A 22,114-nucleotide genomic window follows, 5' to 3' on the forward strand; every position below is an offset into this window, starting at 1 on the left:
GTTGAAAGGTTCCAAGTAAAAAATTAATAGTAGTTACAAAGAAACCGGTAAATGAAGACAGCCTCTGCTTCCAATCATTATGACTTCTCTTAAGACATCCTCCAGGGAGTACTTTCTTCACAAAGAAAGCATTCTCAAATACAGCTGAAGTTCTGTTGAAATACCCACCAACTGGTAAGTCCTAACCAGAAATCATGATAAAGATCATTACTGAGAACACAAGTTTGACGCTTCTGTTTCCCTTGCTGCTTTTCTATGCTCATCACTCCAGTTTACTTCTGATAGCTATGTCCACCTCCAGTTTGCCAGCCACTTCCATGAAGAACCTATCTTTACTGATTTTAAATTCATCGATTTGTCATCTTCAAGGGAAAGAGAGGCTCCAAATGTAGTTGTGATAAGTTATTTCATGAATTAGTTTTTAGCTTTCATCATGCATATAAAATCCGGAACTTGATAGGACACCTCACTGTGAAACAGCACATGGAATAGACTGTTTTCCTGTTACGTACATTAATACTGTAAGCAGTAACGCTTCAACGTCTTTTTGATTAGTTTGTAATATCCCCAGCCAACTCTGAGTCTTACCATTCACAGCTTTTTCTATCAGTTCTTCACAAGCATCAAAGTCTCCCTTCAACACTAGTTTGTCATGCAGGTCTGTCAACATAGGGTGCTCCAGAGCAATCCTGGTTTTCTTCTGCAGCGACTCAAAAGCTTCAGTGTAGTTGTGCTGACGAAAATGCTTTAGGCAAAGGCGAATGGCTTCCTGTTCACGGTACTACTGGAACACAAGAAAATCTATGAGACATGCAGATTTTGTTTGGACTAGAACTGTTGGCATCTACCTATGAATCAGTCTGGAGATGGGTTCTTACACACTGCAGGTAACTTGCTTAAGAGCTTACAGAAGAACACTATTACAGACATTAGAAGCTGCGCAGATGTTTACTTTTCAACAGTATAGAAGTTATACAGCTTCATATCATGAATGCAATTTGAGAAGAGACTGCAGTGTCCCAGATCTCCAAAGTGACCATTACTTCCCCCCATCTGCTTGGTCCTGCTGTTTGAGGCCTACACGGCATACAGGGCAGGAAAAAGCCGTCGCTATCAGCGTTACATAATTTGATTGTATGACTCTTATGTAACAAAATAATTTAGAAGAGTAAGTAGGTCACAGCTTTTCTAGAAGCAGAAGGAAAAAAAAAAACATTAGAATATAAATACTTTTAATGACCACCGCTCCTGCAATGGAAAAGCAGAACGCACAGCTAACCACAAATCCTGCAAGTTTGCAAGGATTTCAGATCAACGATAGCAAGTATTTACACGCATGCCAGAATTTTACCTTCAAAATATTCCACACAAGTCTTAAAGTGGAACCCTTGCCTTCATACTACAGATTAGCCAAAGCTGTCCGTGTCCCACTCAACTGTGGGAGAGTGAGAAAGGCTAGGGAAACCCACACTGCATCAAAAATAAAGGTACAGAAATATGAGGAAGTAGTAAATTCTATTTAAGAACTACAGCTCACGCAGTTAACGTACCAAGTCATCCACTGCATATTCAAAGCTGCTAACAATATGCGTAAGTGACACAGATTTGTATGTTTATAAGTAGCTCAGACATCCAGAACCACTTATTTTATGTACATCCCTCAAACCCAAGCTCTAACGCATTAAAAATATTTAATTCTTGATTTTCATCTTTAACACACATCATTTTGTGTGGTAAAAAACAAATCCAACTTAAGCACCTCTAAGAGCGATCAAAATACAAATAAGAGGTTTTATTCTTAAACTGATGCCACTGCTCAAAGTTCAGTGTATGAAATTGAAATGAACAGAATCTTTCTGAAAGCCTGAAAACTTACACCAACATTCAGAACAAATTAGTGCTTCTGAAATAACAGCTCTGTAGCAAGACTCTACAACTGAAACACAGCTAAAAAGAAGCACGGCCATGTGCTATATTTTTAGTTCTTAATCCATCAGTATTATACAGCTGCAAATAAGCAGAACTATGCATTTTTAGAAAATCAGTTCCCAGCCCACATGAAAAAGGCCAAGGACACGTACCAATAAAAATGCAACCCACTGACAAAGGAGTATTAAAACTAAAATACAGCTTTGGAGCACAGCTGGATTTATCTTTTTTTTTTTTTTAAAGAGATACTTAAGACACTGACTTCAAGCAAATGTTTACTTGCATTCATCATCACCCTACATTATTTGTTGCTCCAAGGGATAGCAAGCAAAAGGACAGATGTATGTCTCTAATAACAAACTTCTGCATCTTCAGCTCCTGCAACTTGGCCATTAGACTAAAAGTATAGACTTTGTGTACTGCTACTGAGCATCTCATGATCAATAAACCCGGTTTATAAAACATGGATTGACTACTGGCAGGTTGGCCACTTGATGTAATATAGAAGTTGGTACTTGATTGACACCACAGTAGTACTACAGAAGCTAACTATAAAAATATTTTATGAAAAAAAAAGTCTAAAAAGTATATAAAAGGCTCCTCTTCACATGCTGTCATGCGAGTTTAAAAAGATCACAAATCAAAGAATGGCTTTGATCTGAATCTGTAAATAATTACTTTGGTTAAAAACTTAACTAGAGCGTGAGACTAAGACGTTAATGCTGTGAAATATACAGTTAGAATTAAAAATATTTTACATTGTTTATTATGAAAAACAAAAATGAAAGCCATCCATAAACTGCCACTTTTTAGATGCCACAGTATGCTTACTCTTCAGTAAAACTGAAGTGGTAAGGCCTGCAGGAGGCTGTCATGTGAACTAAACAGTAAGGAAAAAGGAGTGAAGAGCCAACTGAGGAAAATACCTATTTTATTTTTTTTTTCTCCAGTTATTATGTGTCACATCTAATTCTATTTCCCCAGGAAAAGGAAGATTTTTTTTGGTTGAAGCACACAGAACAAAAAGGATGGGCAACTTCATGGAGAACCTACTTGTCTGACATCTCAGGCAACAGAGAACAATTATTAGATTTCCAAATCTTTCAGAGTTCCAAGAAAATGCAGGATAATACCTGCACTACTTTGAATGGAAAAAAACAGACAACTTTGCTGCCCTTCTCCACATAAGGGTCAGCTTATATCCTCCTACATGGCTTTGGTAACAGCCGCCTCTCCAGACCGTGGGAGAAGAGAACACTGACACACAATGATCACCAAAAGTTTGGCAATTGATCCAAACAGTCATGACTAAGTCTGTCTTGTTGCTTTAGGGCTTTAAGCTTTAGAAGAACAATGCTGGCACTCCTTGAAGAAGTTGTAAGTACATATATGCAGACCATGAGAAGTGTAGATTCCATGGGATAAGACATAACAAAACAGATGTCAACACAATCAGACTGTCCTTGACCAAAAAAAAGATTTAAAAGAAAAATCATAACCTCATAGTTGCAACTAGTGAAAAATGACAGACACCATCATGTGCAGAGTTAGGAGAAAGAAGCACAGAAAACCATCAGCAGCTTCTATTAACTGAACATCAGCAATTAGCAGCTTAATGACCAAAATAACACTCTACAATTAAAGCAGCAACAGCTTCTTCTGTGACTATTAGAACTGCTCAGAAATCCTCCAGGAAGAAGCCTGTGATGTTGCTGCAAATATTTACAAATTATATAGTAAAGAAACCTTGTGGCCATACTAACAGCTCTAATTCAACTGGCAGTACCATACAGTGGGGAAGGAGTCCCAATATTACCATCAACAGCCTTCTCCTTTTTGCCTATCTCCTTTTTGACTTCTTCATTTTGGAAGCAGAGATATGATGCTCTGCTGCTCGGTCTTATTCAACTGGGAAGAATTTCTTCTGGAACAATTCATGAAATTCACATGGTATTACTGAGAAGTTATATGCATTAGAAATAGCATTAAAATAAATTCTGGTTTTTAATTCATTCTCCCACAGAACACTTGCTGTACTCAATTATGTACAGCTTATACAAATAACGTTTAGAAACCCTTGAACTTTCTGTCCATCAAAATGACAAATGGCATAAATCATCTCATCTCACAGTCCAGCAGTGTCAGCTCACCTCAATTTCAGAATATTCAACAGAATGATATTAGGAGGGAAATGAGAAGTGCAAAGATCTGCAGCAAGTTAAGACACTAAAGAGGATTCTCTTTAAACAAACCCATATCCTGTAACATACATAGCTACATAGTTAACCCAGATGCCTCCAGACTCACACATAGCTCTGCAGAAGAGCTTAACTGTATGGTAAAAGAAAGACTAATCAAAAGGCAAGCAGAGACAGAAGCGGAATCTTTAAGACTTATTTCTTTTCCAATGCAAACATCACTTTAATCACACTGTCCTCTTTTGACTTAACATTCCTTTCAGTTTTTCTTGTGATGCTACCTAGCAGGTTTTTGTTGTTTTCTTTTATTAAAGCTGCAGATACAAGACTCAAAGTCAAAATCAGCCATGTGGTTTGAGTTTCAACTATGTGTGTTTGTTGTTTCAAATGCCGATATTCAAGGAATGAAAAGGTCACATAATTCCAGTAAGAGAAGCTTCACAAGATTCTGAGATGACAATTCCTCAAGCAAACAGGCACCTAAAATGCAGGCCTACCTTGCTGTACCAGTTGAGGCACGGTTGGACCACATCTGGATCATCAATGCCATTAAGTTCAACATACCAGATACTAAAATTGAAGCTAGGTCCCCAGGATAACAGTGGAACTGGAGAAGAAAGGAAAAGGAGAAAAAAGACACATAAATACCAAACAAGTCCTAACAGGCTATACATAGTACTACTTCAACAGTACACTTCTGAAAGTTAAATAAAATTCAGTATTTATGACTCTATAGAAGTTTTAGTTTAAGAAAGTTTAGGAAAAGTTATCACACCATATTAAAGCTGTCATTTAAAGCAACCTGTGCTGAACAACATTAACACAGATCATTACAAAGCAGAAGCTTGCTTTAAGTAAAAGAGCAAAAATGCTATCATTTTAAACAACTAGGAGGCAAAAAGCTTTGAATGGACACTAGAGATGCTATTTGCTTCTCACAGTGCATTTATTTCCACTTTTGTCAGCAACAATTATTTTCCCTAATGGTGAAGACAAGAAGCTCATGTATTTGGAATTTTACAAAATTAGTAACGTCTATAAGTTGTGGAGGACAGAAGGAGGGAAGACTGTCAGTTTCCAATTTAAAAGCTGTATCTAATTTTTCTTTTCTTGAGAAAAAAAAAAAGCTTAACCATACGCAGCTTTTTTAGCCAATACTGTTTTATTTGGGTATCGGGACAAGCATACTAAGTGTGAAACACACTGCAGCATCTCACTTAAGGCTCCTCTACCATTCTGTTGTAACATCTACCTTGCACTGACCTATCAAACTTAGCCTGTTGATTAAGAGTTGGTTTTGCTTCAGAACAATTCCAACTCCCAAAAAGTTTTTATGTGCACCTTAAACTTTCAGTGAAATCAAATGGTTTCCTCTCCAGCATCCTTTCTACTTGACGATAACTGATAAACAGGAAAGATAGCATTTAGAGATGAATGATTCATTACCAGCAACAGCACAGCATCCACTACTTCCTTAAGTAGAAACTATTCTTCCCAGAGAGTAATTGCTAGTTGTCTTTCAAACCACTAGGAAGTACCATGAGATTACTGACTGCTTGAACTAGGAGTATTCTGACATACTCACTGAAAAAGCGAAACCCAAAATCCATTCTAAAGTTGCTACTGTTAAAGATTCTTAGTTGCTTAATCATACCTCAAAGTTAAATCCATTATTTCCTGCAATATGTTTGGGCACAGAGCCTATGTTCAAATGCATGGTACTCTTAATTTTAAAAGGTGTTTCTACAAACCTAAGGACTTAGATCAGCTTCTGGGAACAGTCATCAGGAGAAGAGATTTTTAGAATAGACTCTAAGATACTCTGAGTATAAAATTCTTCATGATTTTAAAATCATCCCAAATAGTTTATTTCTACTTGATTGTTCAACACTCGCAAGTGAGATGATCTCAGAGCAATTGCCAAGGAAAATCACCCGTCCTCTACATTACGTATACTCTGCCCAATAAGCTTCTTTTGTGTAGAGAAAAAGCTAAGCCAGATGTTTTATCTTAATATCATAAAACCTTACTACTTTTAAATTCAAACATATCAGTAAGTTTAAAGTTGTTACCAGAGAGACTATGAGAACTGATAAAATAACTGATGCATGTTCTATGTGAAAAGATACTACACTCCCTGCACAGAAACACAAGAAGCGTGATTGTTTTCTCACGTTCCCTGGGAGGGCAACAAACTTCCAAATGTTACAGTGAACAATCCAGGCATTCCTCATATTAAGAAGACAGACCGACAGATACCATAGGAATGGGTAAAACCTCTTATTTGTCCTCTGACCTGAACATACAGGCCAAACTGAAGCTAAATTTGGTATTCATTCAGCTATAAAGAATCAAAATCTGTTCAACAGTTTCTTCGGCTGAAACACTGAACCAAGCCACAGACCACCTCAAATGGATTTAAACCATAAGTTTCCTGATGGTGAGCTTGAGGCTAGTTTCTTAAGGTTGAGTTAATGAGGTGAAAAACCAAACTTAAATATTACAGCTTTACCACCTCCTTCCAGGAAAAATAAAAAATATGAGAAACCAGGAGTCCACCTCTATATTTCTTTTTAGCAGCTCTCAAAACTTAAATCAGCTTCTCCTGGTGCAACCAACAATTCACCCTCTCACCTCAGTAGCCAACCACAATCCTAAATAAGAACAGCAATGTAAGGATGCTATTCTTACAATCACAGAAATGATGCTATCCTTATCAATCACAAGAAATGCAAAACTATCAGCTTAATAACACCTCTTCTCAGTTAACTGAGAGCTTTCAGCAGTCCTGCTCACTGTTCTGATCCCCAGAAAAACTGATTTTAACATCAAGAATTCCATGCTACATTATAACTTTAAGTAAGACACAAGTGAAAATGCACAGGGAACACAAAACAAATGTTTTCCTAGCATAAAATAGGCATAGAAAACTGAGTCTGATCTTTTAAGTTACTCCACAATATTAGGAAAGGACACAAAGCAGAACTTCAGACTAATCTAACTTCTACTCCTGGCAAAGAGGTCACTCTGTGGGTTACTAGGCACCGTGGTGATGAGTCAATGGTTGGACTACATAACCTCCGTGGCCTTTCCCAGCTTGATTCTATCCTACAATGTATTTGCAGGAACCACAACTTACTCTGCCTACTCTTCTCCATATTGCTTTTTTCCCCTCCTCCTATACATACAAAAACAGACTCCTTTGAAATAGAAAAATGTTTCCACCAAAGCCGATGAACCTGAAGCCCAACATAAGAATATTTCTTCAATTTTTACCATAAAGCTATCTCAGCTTGGCTTTTTTGGCTGCATATACTACAGCAATCTATCCTGAAATGCAAACAACTGTTCAGACCAGCTGAACCATCACCACACAGAGAGAGGTGCCCCACAGAGAGGAAAAAATAGTAATAAAATAAAAATCAATACCTCTTTAACAGAAGCAGAAGGTATGTATTTAGGTCACTTGAGCAGGTTTTTATCTGCACAAGAACGATTTTAGGGGATATTTATGAATAATTGCAAGTTACGCCTTGACAAACATTGCCATCTTGTATGCTACAGAAAACATTAGATGCTAAGCAGTACAATCATTTAGAAGACATATCTCAAGCTAATTTCTGTGTCTCATCCACACACAGCAGTCACACAAACAACATATGCTTAAAAAAACTCAAGTACAGATGTAGTCTATACAATTAACGTAGGAAATATCCATCAAGAAAGCACTGCTCATTTCTAATACACGAAAACCTCAGTTTAGTAAATCCCATGCTAGTAACAGACTGGCATAAGAATTACACCCCGCACATCTTCCAACTCTTTCACAGCAATCATTCTTTACAACACCTTCTGCTTTCAAGGACAAAAAAAAAAAAATCTCTGCCTGGAGAAACCAGAAAAAGAAAAGAAAAATAAACAGTCAAAAAGTTCACATATATTAAGAAGCTTCTTCCTCACTATTTTTTCCAGATAAATATCTTCCTTCCCTTTCCTAAGCTCTTTAATGAGGTGCTACATGAAACAGAAATTACTTGTCAAGTAGGTCAGAAACCCACAACTGGGCATTTCAGTGTTAAGGAACTGAAGTTGAACTAATTAAACTGAAAGAAGCACAAGTCTCTTCTTGACAGAAACTGAGAGAAGGAACTCATTTCTTCTGCTTCCTATCAGTCTGAAATATGGGCAATGGAAGTTTTTGGAAGTTCTTCTCCAGCCTCTCACAGATACACTCATGCCATATTTCTCCTCTTTCCCCTTAAAAAAATAAATGACCCTCAGTGTCGTGCTGTTAGTAGCTGTGTACAGACCTGGCTATTTTCAGAATTATAAAGCAAATGCCTTATGCAAGTCACTGCTGAACTAAATAACGCCTTCTCCAAACATGCAAGCTTCACTGATAACAATAACTTCTGAAGTGTCCTTCTCTACAAGTCCAAAAGGGCAGATTTTGGCTTCGTGTTTATTGGCAGTGTGACAAGGAACACAGCACGGTATTTCGAATTTTGAGTTACTTTGGCTAGCAGCTTGGAAATTCTAACAAACTGAAAACACATTCATGCTGTGAACCTGAAAAATAACAGAATTTCATAACATCATTTTACAGTTGTTTCACAGTAGAAAAAACAGTCAACTTTATAAATAAAATGATGCTAGCAGCAATTAGAAATTAATAGATGTTAGTCCAGAGATCATTTCAATTTTTGAGCTAGCACAAGAATTTCTTCATAGAAGATGCTTTGAAAAATGAAAGGATATTAATATAGCTAAAGAGGAAAATTAATCTCAAACAATAACTGGTGAGCAAGTGACAATGAAACATGTCTTATTGCATGGAGGATACTTATTGCTAAGTAAAGCCATTTCAACAAAACAAGCCACCTCTAACAACTCATGACAGTCAGAGAAGATCTTGGTAGTAGAATTCATCAGCACTTCACGTTCCTAACAAATTCCAGTACAGTGCTATGCTTCTTAACATTCAAGTAGAATATATTCTGCAGGAACACAATTTAAACATCCAGAGCAGTAGCTAGGAATTGTTCTATTCACCCTTTTAGATCTCTGGTAACTATTTGCTGTTTGTTAGCCATTAAATATATATATATTTATATATATATATATATATATATATATATATAAATATAAAATGCATATATAATATATATGCATTTATAACACTGTCCAAAAAGCTTCAGTAAGTGTTAAAAATCAATTTAACTTTTGTGACATTGTCAGCCTTAAACTATTTCCTTACTCCGCTTCAGGTTTCCTAAAGCCAAGTCAATGTCAGATGCTTCCAAAAGTAGCCAAAAAAACCCAAAACAAAACAAAAACAACCAGCTAATTTCTCCACTTCTCTAAAAATGGGAAACACTAGGATTTACAGCATACAGATGATCACTCAGTTCCTAAACTGATGCTTTCACTTTCTCAGATCAACGAGAGAAGTGATGGAGAAAGCTGTGAAGGCACAGCAAAGGGCCCCAAGGGAGCAGCTACCACCAAAGTCCTGGCAAAGAAACTACGCAACACTTGAAAACACTCTTGAGTTCCTAAGTTAGTCAATAAGGATCTCATTCTATTTTTCAGCAGCTACCTCCTCTGTCTTCCACTTTCAACAGCATAAAAACAGTAATGCTTTTACTGCCTTGGCAGGTAGGAAGGGGAAGATAAATCTGCTTACCTACGTAAAGGTGAAAGGCTCTAAATTAATGCATTATATTCAATCAGTATAAATAATGGCAACTCTAAGACATTCTCATGTATGAAGAAAAAAACACCCCTGCCCCCATAAAAAGTCACAGTAATCAGAATTTGCACTGCCTGCCCCCCCCCCCTCTTCAGCAAGCTTCACCAGAGAAACTGTTCTAGAAATCGCATAGCATAACTCTTCCTTGCTCCCGGATAGCATCTTTAGGCAGAAGTGAGACTTCAAGATTAGAGCAAGATTAGAGTAGCAAGATGACAAAAACAAAACAAAGACTTCTGCTGTTGCTTTATGTTGAATGAGTTTGGGAAAGAAAAAAAAAAAACTTATCCAAGTTCTACAGCTGTCAATACAGGAACTTCTACTTGTATTTAGCCTAATGTGTTTTTTTTTTTAAGCTCTACATAGCAATTTATAGTAGGACAGTAAGCAGCTTCTCCAGCAATTAGTTGGCTCAACAACTGCATTTCTGAAAATTACAGCATTTTGCTTTCAGTCCCTAGGATTTATGTTATGTAGCCATTATTTCTTAGTAACAGGACTTCACTGTGTTCCAAACTAACCAGCCTAAAAGATCATGAAATGGAACAGCTACTTTGGATGCTTTTCCTAGTACAATGAAGTCACAAGTGCCAAGACTGGCACAAGCCTAAGAGATTATTTTCTACTCAGAATGCCGAAAAAATGCATTTACCTATCTTAATGAATCGACAGGGGAACATCTGCTCATCAATTTTATGCTTCAAGGTGAATGTTTCTTTGTTATAATCATTCTTTAAGCCACTGTGGGAAAAAATAAATAAGGTTACTAAATCTTACCTTGTATTTTAGAACTAGCTAACAAATGCAATCTAGGTCATGCCTGAAATGCGATGCTTGTTTCATATTACTATAAATCATAAGTATGCATGCTGGACCAATGCCTGGACTGCTATCCACCATCTTATCTCCCTGGGAGGCAGCCCTGGTTAGTGGTTTTGGGGGTGGAACTGACAGCAGATCAATACTGCTTGCGTGCACTAGTGACCCTGTGACTTCAGCAAGCAATTTGAATTGCACTTTTCTGTTCGAGATGGAGACAACCCAACTCCCAGAATTATCACACTGCTGAAGTGTTTTGTGATCCATTTATGAGCAAGACTTTATACACTATCTAGTATAACTTATCAAAAATCTTAGGTCCATTTGTACTGAAGATGTAGCTACAGGTCCCAAAATACAGATTTTAATTCAACTTTGGTACAAGCTAAACAACACTAGATATCAGTAACTACTACATTACTAAAAGCTCTACCCCAGAAAATTCCAGCAACAATAAAGCTAAATTGCAAGACTAGTCTACCTAAAGAGGGGCGAGGGACAGGGAGAATTGTGGCTAGAAGGACACCTGCAAAGGAAGAATGTCCCATGTTTCTCCATGGCTAATTTACTTGACTAAAGATGACGTACACCAACACATTCCCTGGAGATGGAGTTTCCTTCTGTAGGCCTCCAAAAATAGATTAGTTCTTGCTACTCATCTTGTGTTCCTAGATATTTAAATCATTCCCCTTTCTGAAAGAAGAGACCTTAAAAGGCCCTTGCAAATTTACATTAGCAATTTCTCAGCTCACAATAAGGCCTGAACAGCCCAAAGGCTCTTTCATTAGTCCTGACCAGCATAACCAGAAATCAAACTAAAGAAAAAAAAGAAAAAAAAAGGTTTTCTATTTGCTTATCTGATTTATTTGAAGCTAGAGAGAGCAGCTGACTGGTTTAGATCATTATAGCTGCAGTGAGGCTCTTGACATAGGTAGGCTACTTGTGCTTTTAAAAGCTTCTTTAAGTTAACCACACCTGGGGAATCATTTATATTGTGCCTCAGGCACAAGGAAGAAAGAAATCACAAATCCAATGTTGCATCTTGCTCTCAGGTTTTTCAGGCCTCCAGGAGCACATTCTCCACAAATTCTGTGGTTAGAGCAAGATAAGAAAGGTTTTCTGAAACAAGTGTTGGGCTTGTTGCTCTCTGACCTGACCATAAACACAAGGGTAGCTAATTTCAGGATCACAACAAGAGCTCTTTTACACTGTTAACTACCTATCTGTTTGGCAGTGAAGGGGAAGAGCATTTTGGTCCAGCCTTTATGATTATCATAGCTGATGAAATCACATCTTACCTGGATAAGAGATCTGTCATGTTTTCCTCATTCATCCCACCGAAGACTTTAAACTTCTTTAAATTGCAGACATGTGTTTTTTCATATTTGCCAAAAGTGATACTCTGGACTATGGCAGGTCTTTCAAGTTTCAGAATCAAATACTGTGGAAGAGATAACAGTGAATTTAAATATTAAAGCAAAGGCTGCCTTCAAATATTCTGTTAACAAAACAAAAAAATTAAGGTGAGCCCCCTCCATTATTCCTGCTTATTTCCAGTTCCTAAAAAGCAAGAGCTTTTTAGGAATATTACTTTTTAAAAAGTCTATCCAGGAAAAAGATTGGGTTTAAGTGCCTATTCCTAGCACTGCTATTCAAGGCTTACAGACATTCCTTCAAGTTGGATGCAAGACTTCCCAAAATCTAGCAAATAAGATGGATCTAACAAGAATGATGACTCAGACGCCCACTAGAGCCTGAAATGAAACCTAAACTGAATGCACAATTAGATAAATACAGTATGTTCCACATGCTAAGAGAACATCAAATACTTTTCCTCTCTAGGCTAACACTATTTAACCACCGAATACAGACTAAGCTTGATTTTGTGGCTAATGTAGGAGCCGACTGCTTATTAGGCATCCCAAATAAAACCTAACCACTTAACTGACAATAAAGGGCCCTTACACATGAAATGATGATAAGTGTTGTTCTTCGTAAACATTTGCTCCTCCTAACACAGACATCCCCCAGCAGCATAGCGATCAAGCCAGCAGATTATTTACGTTCAGACCACAGCTATCAGCTTCCCAGCACTGCTGGAGCTAAAGATTTCTTCCATTTGAAAAGTGTACACACAATTTTTGCGTCATTCATCTGGAACTATTGAGCACCCCAAGTTTATTTAACCTTCCACTACAAAGTAGGTCACAGTGGAGGGACTCCGGGGACATCCTGCTTCACAGAATACATTGAGATTCATACCTGAAAACAATGTTTAATTTTCTTGTCTGGCTTCTCAGAAATAAGCAGCACAGCAGACAAACTGAGACTAAGAGCAGAATCAAAATTACTCATCACTCCAAATTTGGTTACAAAACCCTATGATCAAGACTATGCTTCCTAAGCAGACAACTAAGGTGGTGTGGAACACCTCCCCTGCAGACACTGCTGGTGGCCCTTTTTCCAGAAAGCAGTACTGCCAAAGCACACATGATGCAGTATTTCAACTCTTTCAACAACACTTATCTACATGGTGTTTGCATGCATGTGACTGCTCCGACAGTCTATCAGCAGAAAGCAGCAACTTTCCACAAACTGCTGTAAGGACTACCCTGCTTGTGCTAAGCAGCTCCATCAGAGGGACAATCTTACCCTAGAGTGGCATGTCTCGGATGAGAAACAGAACAAAGTTTTCCCATTTCTTTAGGGAATCTCATCTCTGTCCTGCCATGGCTCTATAAAGCAATTAATTCTGAACGTAAGAGCAGCAGTGATGTTGTTCTAGAGAGCATCAGGATATAAAGGTGATCTCAAGTATTGGTTCTTACTACAAATGAGACAGGAGAGCTGGCTTGGCCAACTAGGGAAGTGCAAGCTGCAGGCACGAGGAGCTCCTGGAGATGGCCGGATTAGATGATCTTAGTGGTCCTTTCCAGCTTAATGATTCTATGACTTACCAAGAGCTTAAGCTTAGGAAAATACTCCACAAGCAGCAGTTATCTTGAATAATGCAGATGGGTACCTTTTAAGAATAGAGAAGAATTACGGCCAAGGATGTTTCCAGCAATGAAGAAAATAAGTCTATATCAGCAGTGCTCAGATGCGACAAAAATGCTTTGGTGCTTTTCCAAACGTATTTTTTTCCATTAAGTATTTAAATGAAAACTGCTTAGTTTTGTGCCACTCATCTGGATGTCAGAACAAAATTCTCAGCTAACTAGCAGAAAGCTACGCTTCTGTCTTCAAGTAATTTCCAAACTTTAGGGGGAAAAAAAACAGTTTTATACAGAAAACAAAAATTTTTAGGACAGAAAGAAGGAAGCGATGAGTAAGGGGACAGTCTTGTAGCATGGCAGTACTTGATAGACAGCACAGCCAGCTGCCAGAATTCCCATGCAGAACAGATAGTACACAACAACATCTAAGAGCTCCTCCACCATCAGATCCTCCCTGCAGATTTCTCCCACAGCTGAACCAAGTGACACCAGCACTGCCAGCATCAGCAACTGCATTTCTTAAATCTTGCTGGAATCACAAACCTCCTGCATGGAGCACGAAGGAATACTTTCCCACGTGCTCTGCAAGATATGCAAAAGCTTGACATAAACTTCATCCTGCATTACTAGATTCGTGCTCTAAAATACAAAGTAATCCAGGAATGCAGATAAATCCTTTCCAAAGATGTCTAAAGCAGAGTAAGGCACAGCAATTGCTCCACACGGCCAGCAGTTATTTTTGAAGGCTACAGACAGCCCTCCTTCCTGCTCCCACACATCCCAGCACCTGCTGAGTCACGCACAGATTAAAGGACACCAACACAAAAGCTGAAGACTGGTATGGAACCAGAAGACAAGTGTTCCTCAATGCCTGTGGCCCAAAACCTGAATCTAGCAATGCTTTTTGTAGTTTTTATATAGACAGGTTGCTCTGAAAGTAATGCTTCTTACTCGTTCCCGTGGAAAAATACAAGAGACACAAAGGGCAAAATAACACTATTCAATTGAGCAAATTCTCAGCTACAAAACACTATTTTTCAGCAGTCATTGCCATTCACTATGCATTTTTGCCAGCAACAAACAAGAACCTACATGCCATGCAGGCCTAATAAAATAGGAGGCATTACTTTCAGAGCCCCCTTCGTATAAAAAATATACACGTGTGTGAACACACAAACTACAAAAATACACATCCAGCTTTTAATATAGGCAGATTTTATATATATATACAAAGATTTATATACACACAGAGGCCACTGCGAGTACAAGCTACAGATCTCACTCACTTGAATACGTACACATCCATACACACATCTATACACACACATCTCAAGAACTGCAAACAGGTGGCAGCAGGGGTGTTTTTGAACTGTTACCAAGATTTTAAGTGTCACAGACTATCCTCTATAGCTTTCAAAGATTTGATCTTACGTTTCTATTACATTATGAAGATATCTGAAGACATCTGAAGAGATGAGGTTTCAGGCGCACACACACATACACACACACACACACACATATATATATGTACATAGTTACATAACACTTTTCAGTCATACTGCCATAAGCAGAATCAGTGCACTTAACACTGGAGTATTCAGGAAGTATTCCAACAATCCAAATTACAACTTAAATATTTGTTCATTAGAAGCATGGCATACTGACACCACTTGGAGCAGCTGCACAAAAAAGCTTCAAACTACCACACTTACAAACAAGATGCTAGATTGCATTAGAAGAGCAAAACTTCTGCTCCGTGAGTAAGCATGTCAGTAAGTGAAGATACACAAAGAGCAGAGCATGGCACCTCAACAGCCAGTTACGTGCATCCAAGAATACAAATCCAACCCTGTCACACTGGGAGCTGCAATCAGTTCCAAACTTTTTTGAAGCTCGGGTCCATGCTACCATTTGATGACAACCACACGCATGCTCCTGCATCACATGACTGAGTATAAATTTTACAAACATGTTTAAAATTAGTTGCTGATATGATCTATGGTAGGACGCAACTCAGGAGTGAAAAAAATCGCTCTTCTCAGATGCAAAAATGAAACTAATTGTTTGGAGAAAGCCACTGACATTCTACACGTGCTCTTTAACAGCTCAGAATCTGCACCTCTGCATTAAAGTACATGAAACTGATTCCAAATTGCACTACACAAGATGCCTGTGCACAGACTCAGATCATATTAGGTTATATATCATATCATAGTTGACTTATTTTTTTCTTTAACCATTTCTGCTTGTCAACCACTGCAATACAGCATTACACAGACTTCTCATTAGAGAGTGATGAAACTTATTTTGTATTTGAAAATAAAAGCAGAAAATAATCGAAATACCTGACAGGATCACTGGCCATTACACAGACTTACCCATTGTTTTTGTAATTAAGTTTGTCCTTTTGTTCTGCACATTATTAATCATGCCATGAGGGGAATTCAGTGTTCTGCATGCAGCCTCCTGAGCCAGATCATCACTGGAAACATCAGGATGCACATTTAGAACAGAGCCACAGCCTTCAGCACTACCAGGCTTTCTGCTTCACACTTCCTATGTAAGCCTAGAACTAGTTCAAAAATAGAACTATCAGCCTTCTTCTGCCTGAATAGGTTACTACATAACAGGTTTGTTATTGAATATATAATTTCTGGGTCATTCTATTTCAAGACCCAAGAAAGATATCTAGTTTAATAAACAGAAAAACAGCTGTCATATATATTTCCTTTCACTGGCATTCATTCATAACTCCTGGCTTTCACGGCCGCTAGAATGATTTAACTCCAGTGTACCCATACAGTTAGAAAGACTCTCTATTATATACAGCCAGAGAACAGCATTTCAAATATTTATACTTCCACTTTCATTTTCTTTTCTTCTTGATAAACTTTCTGTACACACTTCACCATGCTCACTGTAGAGATCGGCTCTGAGACCCTGTATGAACCCTGAAGTTCACGTGTGTTCTTTTGACTCATGTTTATCCTAGCAAGAGGAATGCTCTGACAGAAAGGTGTCTGTAGAGCTTTTTTCCACTCAGGCTGGGAAAATGAATAACTCAGTACTTGGGGTCTCACTCGTATTTTCACCACTGGCAAATTAGTAAACACTTACACAAAGGTGAGACGCACTGATGAGACAAATCAGCAATTAGGATTGCAGCTTATTAAAATACCCCCCAGCATGTGCCAATGAGCCTGAACTGCACTAGTCCATGTGTTGTGCCTTAGCCCTTGTTTCAGCTAATAAAGTTTGAAACAAGGAAAGGTATATTACCAAGCTTTACAGCATTTCCTGTCCCAGACCATTATGGCCACCCAAATATTTTAACAACAGACAAAAACCATAAAATCTTTATAACTTCATTTTTCCATAGGATGCTCAGCATTTATTTTGGAGATAAAAAAAATCACATGGATGCGTACATTTTATTTCTGGAATATGAAATAGTCAGAAAGCAACCAATTTCCCTCAGCCTCTCTCCCCACCATGCTTATTATTTGGTTAACTATTATTTCAACTGAAGTTCTCCAAGCTAAGATTCTACCTTTAGAACTCTATGAGTAAACACTGTCTGTCTATAACTTTTACCTGCATCAAAATGTGGCAATCACACACTGTTGGAGGCGTGAGAAATATCTATTTTGAGCAAAACGTAACCAAATCCAAAGTTCTTTCATAGAGTATGAGACGTTAACTTGGAACAGTTTCTTCATGTGAACAGCAATAGTAGAAGCTACACCCTTCTTGTAGAGGCCTCTTTTGCAAATATTAATTCCCTAATCCTCCTTCCCAGTTGTTATTGCAATAGGTAAGTTAACACCAGCAAATATGCTTTCAACAAGTCATTAAACTCTTAGATAAGAAGCATGAGAGCTAAAATACAGATTAGAGACAGTGCAAAGACATCTCTCTTCCACAGTGTTCAGGATTGGCCTTACTGAACAAACAAGCAACTGCGCAGCATTTTGTTTTCTTGCTGCTGCATGCAGAGATTCAAGCAAGAGGAATCCCATGGGACTGTCTTTTCCACTTGGGCAGACAGGTGTGTGGTTTTTTTTTGTTTTGGTTTGTTTTTGTTTTTTTTTTTTTTTTTTTTTGCATTTTTGTCTTTAAAGGAAACAGAATAAAACTGAAACACTGTTTTAGTAATCTCAGTTGCCACTATCTGCATACCTCCTACACACATTTAATTCTCCAGTCAAAAGTTTGGTCTAAATTACTTGCTTAGCATGCAGGGCAATGCCCAGTTCTCCAGGGCTGGATGCAGAAGATGTACAATAACATCTTCATTCATCCCATGCTCAATACATGTAAAATTGATGGAAAAATCTCTCTTAAATAAAAACCACATGAACTTGATGAAGTGATTCTGGTTATTCTCTGCTTATTCCACGTTCTCAATATAACTTCAGTCACTGCAACCCTCACTATTAACATGAACTGAGGAAATGCAAAGCTTGAGCACGGCCCTGCCAAAAGAGACTTGGGGGTGCTGGTGGATGAAAAGCTGAACATAAGCCAGCAACGTGCCCTCACAGCTCAGAAAGCCAACTGTATCCTGGGCTGCATCAAAAGCAGTGTGGCCAGCAGGGCGAGGGAGGTAATCCTGCCCCTCTACTCTGCCTTGCAGAGACCTCATCCACAGTACTGCATCCAGATGTGGAGTCTTCACCACAGGAGAGACACAGACCTGCTGGAGTGTGTCCAGAGGAGGGCCACCAGAATGATCCAAGGGATGGAACACCTCCCTTATGAGAACAGGCTGAAAGAGCTGCGGATCTTACAGAAGGTTCCAGGGAGACCTGAGAACAGCCTTTCAGTATCTAAACTGAGCTAGGAGAAGGAAGGAGACACTCTTTAGCAGGATCTGTTGTAATAGGAAATGGTTTGAAACTAAAAGAGAGAAGATTTAGATGCAGTACAAGGAAAAAACTTTTTATGATAAGAGTACTGAAGCATTGGAACAGATTGCCCAGAGAGGTGGCTGATATCTCATTCCTCAACACATTTAAGGTCAGGCTAGACTAGGCTCTGAGCAACCTGATCTACCTAAAGGTGTCCCTGTTCATCGCAGGAGAGTTACATTAGAAGACCTTTAAAGGTCTCTTTCACCTCAAATGATTCTATGAACTTGTATTGCTGCTTGTCAGCTTTAACCATCAACTGGGAATACTGTAAAGAACTCAGCCACAAGAAACATTCCCATTTCAGAATCAGTTTGAAAACAGAATAAAATATTCAGGATTATGCCAAAAACAAGACGGCAGAATTATGAACACCTCACATGAAAAACCCAGTCTAAAGCTACACCACAACCAACTTGTCGTCTGAATGCAGAAGAGAGTTCAAAGGAAAAAGAAAAAAAACAAAAACCAACACATGCTTTCTGAACAAAACAAGGTGAAGGATGGCACAGTTTGAGATGCAATACATGCTCAAAACCCATTACCCTGCAATCAATATGTACTAGACAGATTAAAACTGCTTTAAGCTATGGATGGAATTCCCATGCTGTTTAACAAAAAGAAGATATATTAAAAAAAAAAAAATCAAACAAGCAGTAGATGCAGATCAGTCATCAGAAGCAAGTTTACAACACTAACAGTATTGATAACATAACTCTTTCTCCCTTATTAGAAAACACTTTCACAGACAACAGTATATAATACTATCAGGAAAATTAGAATGAAAGCCTCTCAGTTGGATGAGATGACCCCACTGTGATATGGAGCTGCCAGTTGTACAGATTTTCAATATACCTTCACAGCATAGCAGCAAGATTTACCTACAGGAAAAATCCAGAGACTTAACTCACGAGGAATATCTGAATTACACGTACTTATTGTATGTACAGGTAAGTAGAATAACTTTGCATGAGAGATATTCTGCTGCACATCAGTACTTGAACTTGGGACCCAGCGTAACAGATACAGGAGAAGCTGAGCAAATAGTACCACTGTAACCACTCTTTTTATGCTAGATCTGTAATGCTTTTATTGAAGGAAAAATCGTAAGTTAACAGATAAGTATATTTTTCCAGATAATCAAACAACTTAATAATAAAAAGGCAAACAAGAAGCCAAGAATCAATACAAATTCTTTTTAATAAGGCATTTAATCAGCAGACGAGGTGACTTTCACGTCTATAAAGATTCTACATTTCTAAATGTGCTATTAAGGGAAACAAACACAAGCTCCTTAGATCTAGGATTCAAGGCCAGCAGTCTACAGCAGTTTCCAATAGCGCTGACAAAGGGGGACCCACATGCCTCATTAGCAGCTTAATCTAACCATAAGGTTAGATTATTTCCAGTACGACCATGATTTTCAAGGCTGAAATGCGAAAATCTTCCCCTACAAAAAACATTCCTTGAAAGATCACTAATACATTGCTGGAAATGCATGTTATTGGTACATGAGGTATTTACATTTTAATGAATTGAGTAGGTAATTTATAAAGCCCGTCATTATAAACAGTAGCAGCCTATGCTTAAAATAAAAATGTAATTGTATGTTATGCAGTACAACACAGCTGTATACCTGCAGAATTTCAGATGCTTACCTGGGGAGGATAATTGCTTTCAGAAGACCACCTCGAGGACTGATCGTTGGGCTTGTCCACCAAAATGTTCCTTAAAAATGAAAAGCCAAAAGTCATTTAAGTACAACAAAACATGGCAGTTGCGTCTCCTGTAAGAGCCATCCAACGAACAGATCAGTAACATTCTCATGCAACCAACAAAAATTTTCAGCAGAATTAAGGTTCTTCTCCTCTAAGTAGAACTTTTATATTTATACATTATATGTATATATATATTTCTTTTTAATTTTTTAAAATTCTACTGTCTATTATATGGAACTTGTTAAAATACATCTCCAAGCCTCATTCACCATTATGAGATCGGAATTTTTCAGTGAGGTTAAAAAGGATAAGCAGTAAGACAGTTAGCAAGTCAGAATCTCTGCCTTACTAGGTGTGCCATACTGGAACAGAGAGAGTGAGCTGCTAACCTACTTAAGTTTTGCTGGTGCATAGAAGATCCACCCTGCACATGACAAGTGGGTTGAAACTAGGTGATCATTGTTGTCCTTTTCAACCCAGGCCATTCTGTGATTCTAAGATGACCAACTCTCACCAAATTTGAACATGTATTTTTCACGAGCCACAAGCCTAGAACAACACACAAGAATCAGACGTTCAACACTTCGGCCAACAAGATAATATCTTAATTACTTTCATACAGTGTGAGATTGTACAGCACTTAAGTAATTAACAATTTCAGAATAGTGTGTTGGCTAAAATGAAACAATTTCTTAATGATAATCCTCATGAAGGACCTCTCTTCCTCTTTCCTGCACAGGAAGGCTATCCCTCAATTCACCTCCCAGATGAGTTTAAAAACAAAAATATGTATGTTAAAATACATAGTTATATCATTCCTCAATGGGGAGGTAATGACAGCACCTGCTGGACAGGGCAAGCACAACTAACAATCTTGCCAGCTCGTAAAACTTATGTGAAAAGGACACAGTCATCAAAAGGCTCATGCCATCTACATCTGCTGTGTAGGAGGAAAACAAGACTGGTATAAAAGCTCAGAAGTGCAAGAGGTTAAGTTGGAAGTTGAGCATTAACAGACAAATTAACTCACTCTTTCCGCATTGGGCAGACCAAAATCAATGCACTATCAATGATACCCAAGCAGTCCTGCACCATGAGGGACACGGCAAGGAGCTACACTAGGGTGACCCCTCCAAATACGTAAGAGCAGATGGCTGTCTACTTGTTTCACAGAAGATACATCAGGATTTTGTATAGCATGAGAACAAAATTCAAAACTCCCTCTCCCGATAGTTCATTTCTATCACAACATGTCATTTAGCAACACAGCAACATCAGCTGAGTTATGGACACATGCCCAGTGCAGAAAACGCATCTAAACAGCTCACAGCCACACACTGCCCTCCTGCTCTAACCCATCAATACAGGAAAGATTGAGGCATCAGTCTGCACAATTACTCACTCAGCTGCGAACATTAAGTCTGCAGCAAAAAGAGGCTCAATTCCAGAAGAAAACATAGCTACTGGTCTTCCTTAATTACAAAAAGGAAAAAACGAACCAATTGAACAGAGAGAAAGATTTTGGACACTGTTAGGATACACAGATTTCTAACAGAAGTTGCCAGACATGCAGTTATGTCAGCACTAAACAACAAAACGCATTTGCTGTAAGATTCATACCCACAGCGTCCTAAGGCATTTCATGGGCAAGGCAAAAAGACAGTTAGTCATGTCTTAATACCTTTTGATAACTAGAGAAAAAGTTACTTTTGAAGATTTGGATCAGGTACTGTAATACATACTTAAGGGACAGATGAAGGCAGACCAAAAAAAAAAAAAGTTAATGCTGTAC

At 38.2% G+C, this 22,114-nt stretch overlaps 1 protein-coding gene across 2 annotated transcripts in view; it reads right to left on the minus strand.

The window, feature by feature from the left end:
- Positions 1 to 22,114, minus strand: part of MKLN1 (muskelin 1) — a 105,949-nt gene that overhangs the window by 70,855 nt on the left and 12,980 nt on the right. Inside the window, exons 1-6 of one of the 2 annotated variants that reach the window (XM_085213385.1) lie at positions 20,712 to 20,749; positions 20,263 to 20,332; positions 11,997 to 12,139; positions 10,532 to 10,620; positions 4,625 to 4,734; positions 589 to 781 (exon numbers count right to left, since the gene is read on the minus strand). In XM_085213385.1, the coding sequence (XP_085069511.1) occupies positions 589 to 781; positions 4,625 to 4,734; positions 10,532 to 10,620; positions 11,997 to 12,139; positions 20,263 to 20,332; positions 20,712 to 20,734 (628 nt within the window). In that variant the 5' untranslated portion in view covers positions 20,735 to 20,749. Of the gene's footprint in view, positions 1 to 588; positions 782 to 4,624; positions 4,735 to 10,531; positions 10,621 to 11,996; positions 12,140 to 20,262; positions 20,333 to 20,711; positions 20,750 to 22,114 lie in introns of those variants that run through there. The other variant, XM_085213313.1, reaches the window with a different exon arrangement.

The sequence above is a fragment of the Meleagris gallopavo genome, chromosome 1, assembly GCF_905368555.1.
Source record: "Meleagris gallopavo chromosome 1, MGAL_WU_HG_1.1, whole genome shotgun sequence".
Classification (NCBI taxonomy): Eukaryota; Metazoa; Chordata; class Aves; order Galliformes; family Phasianidae; genus Meleagris; species Meleagris gallopavo.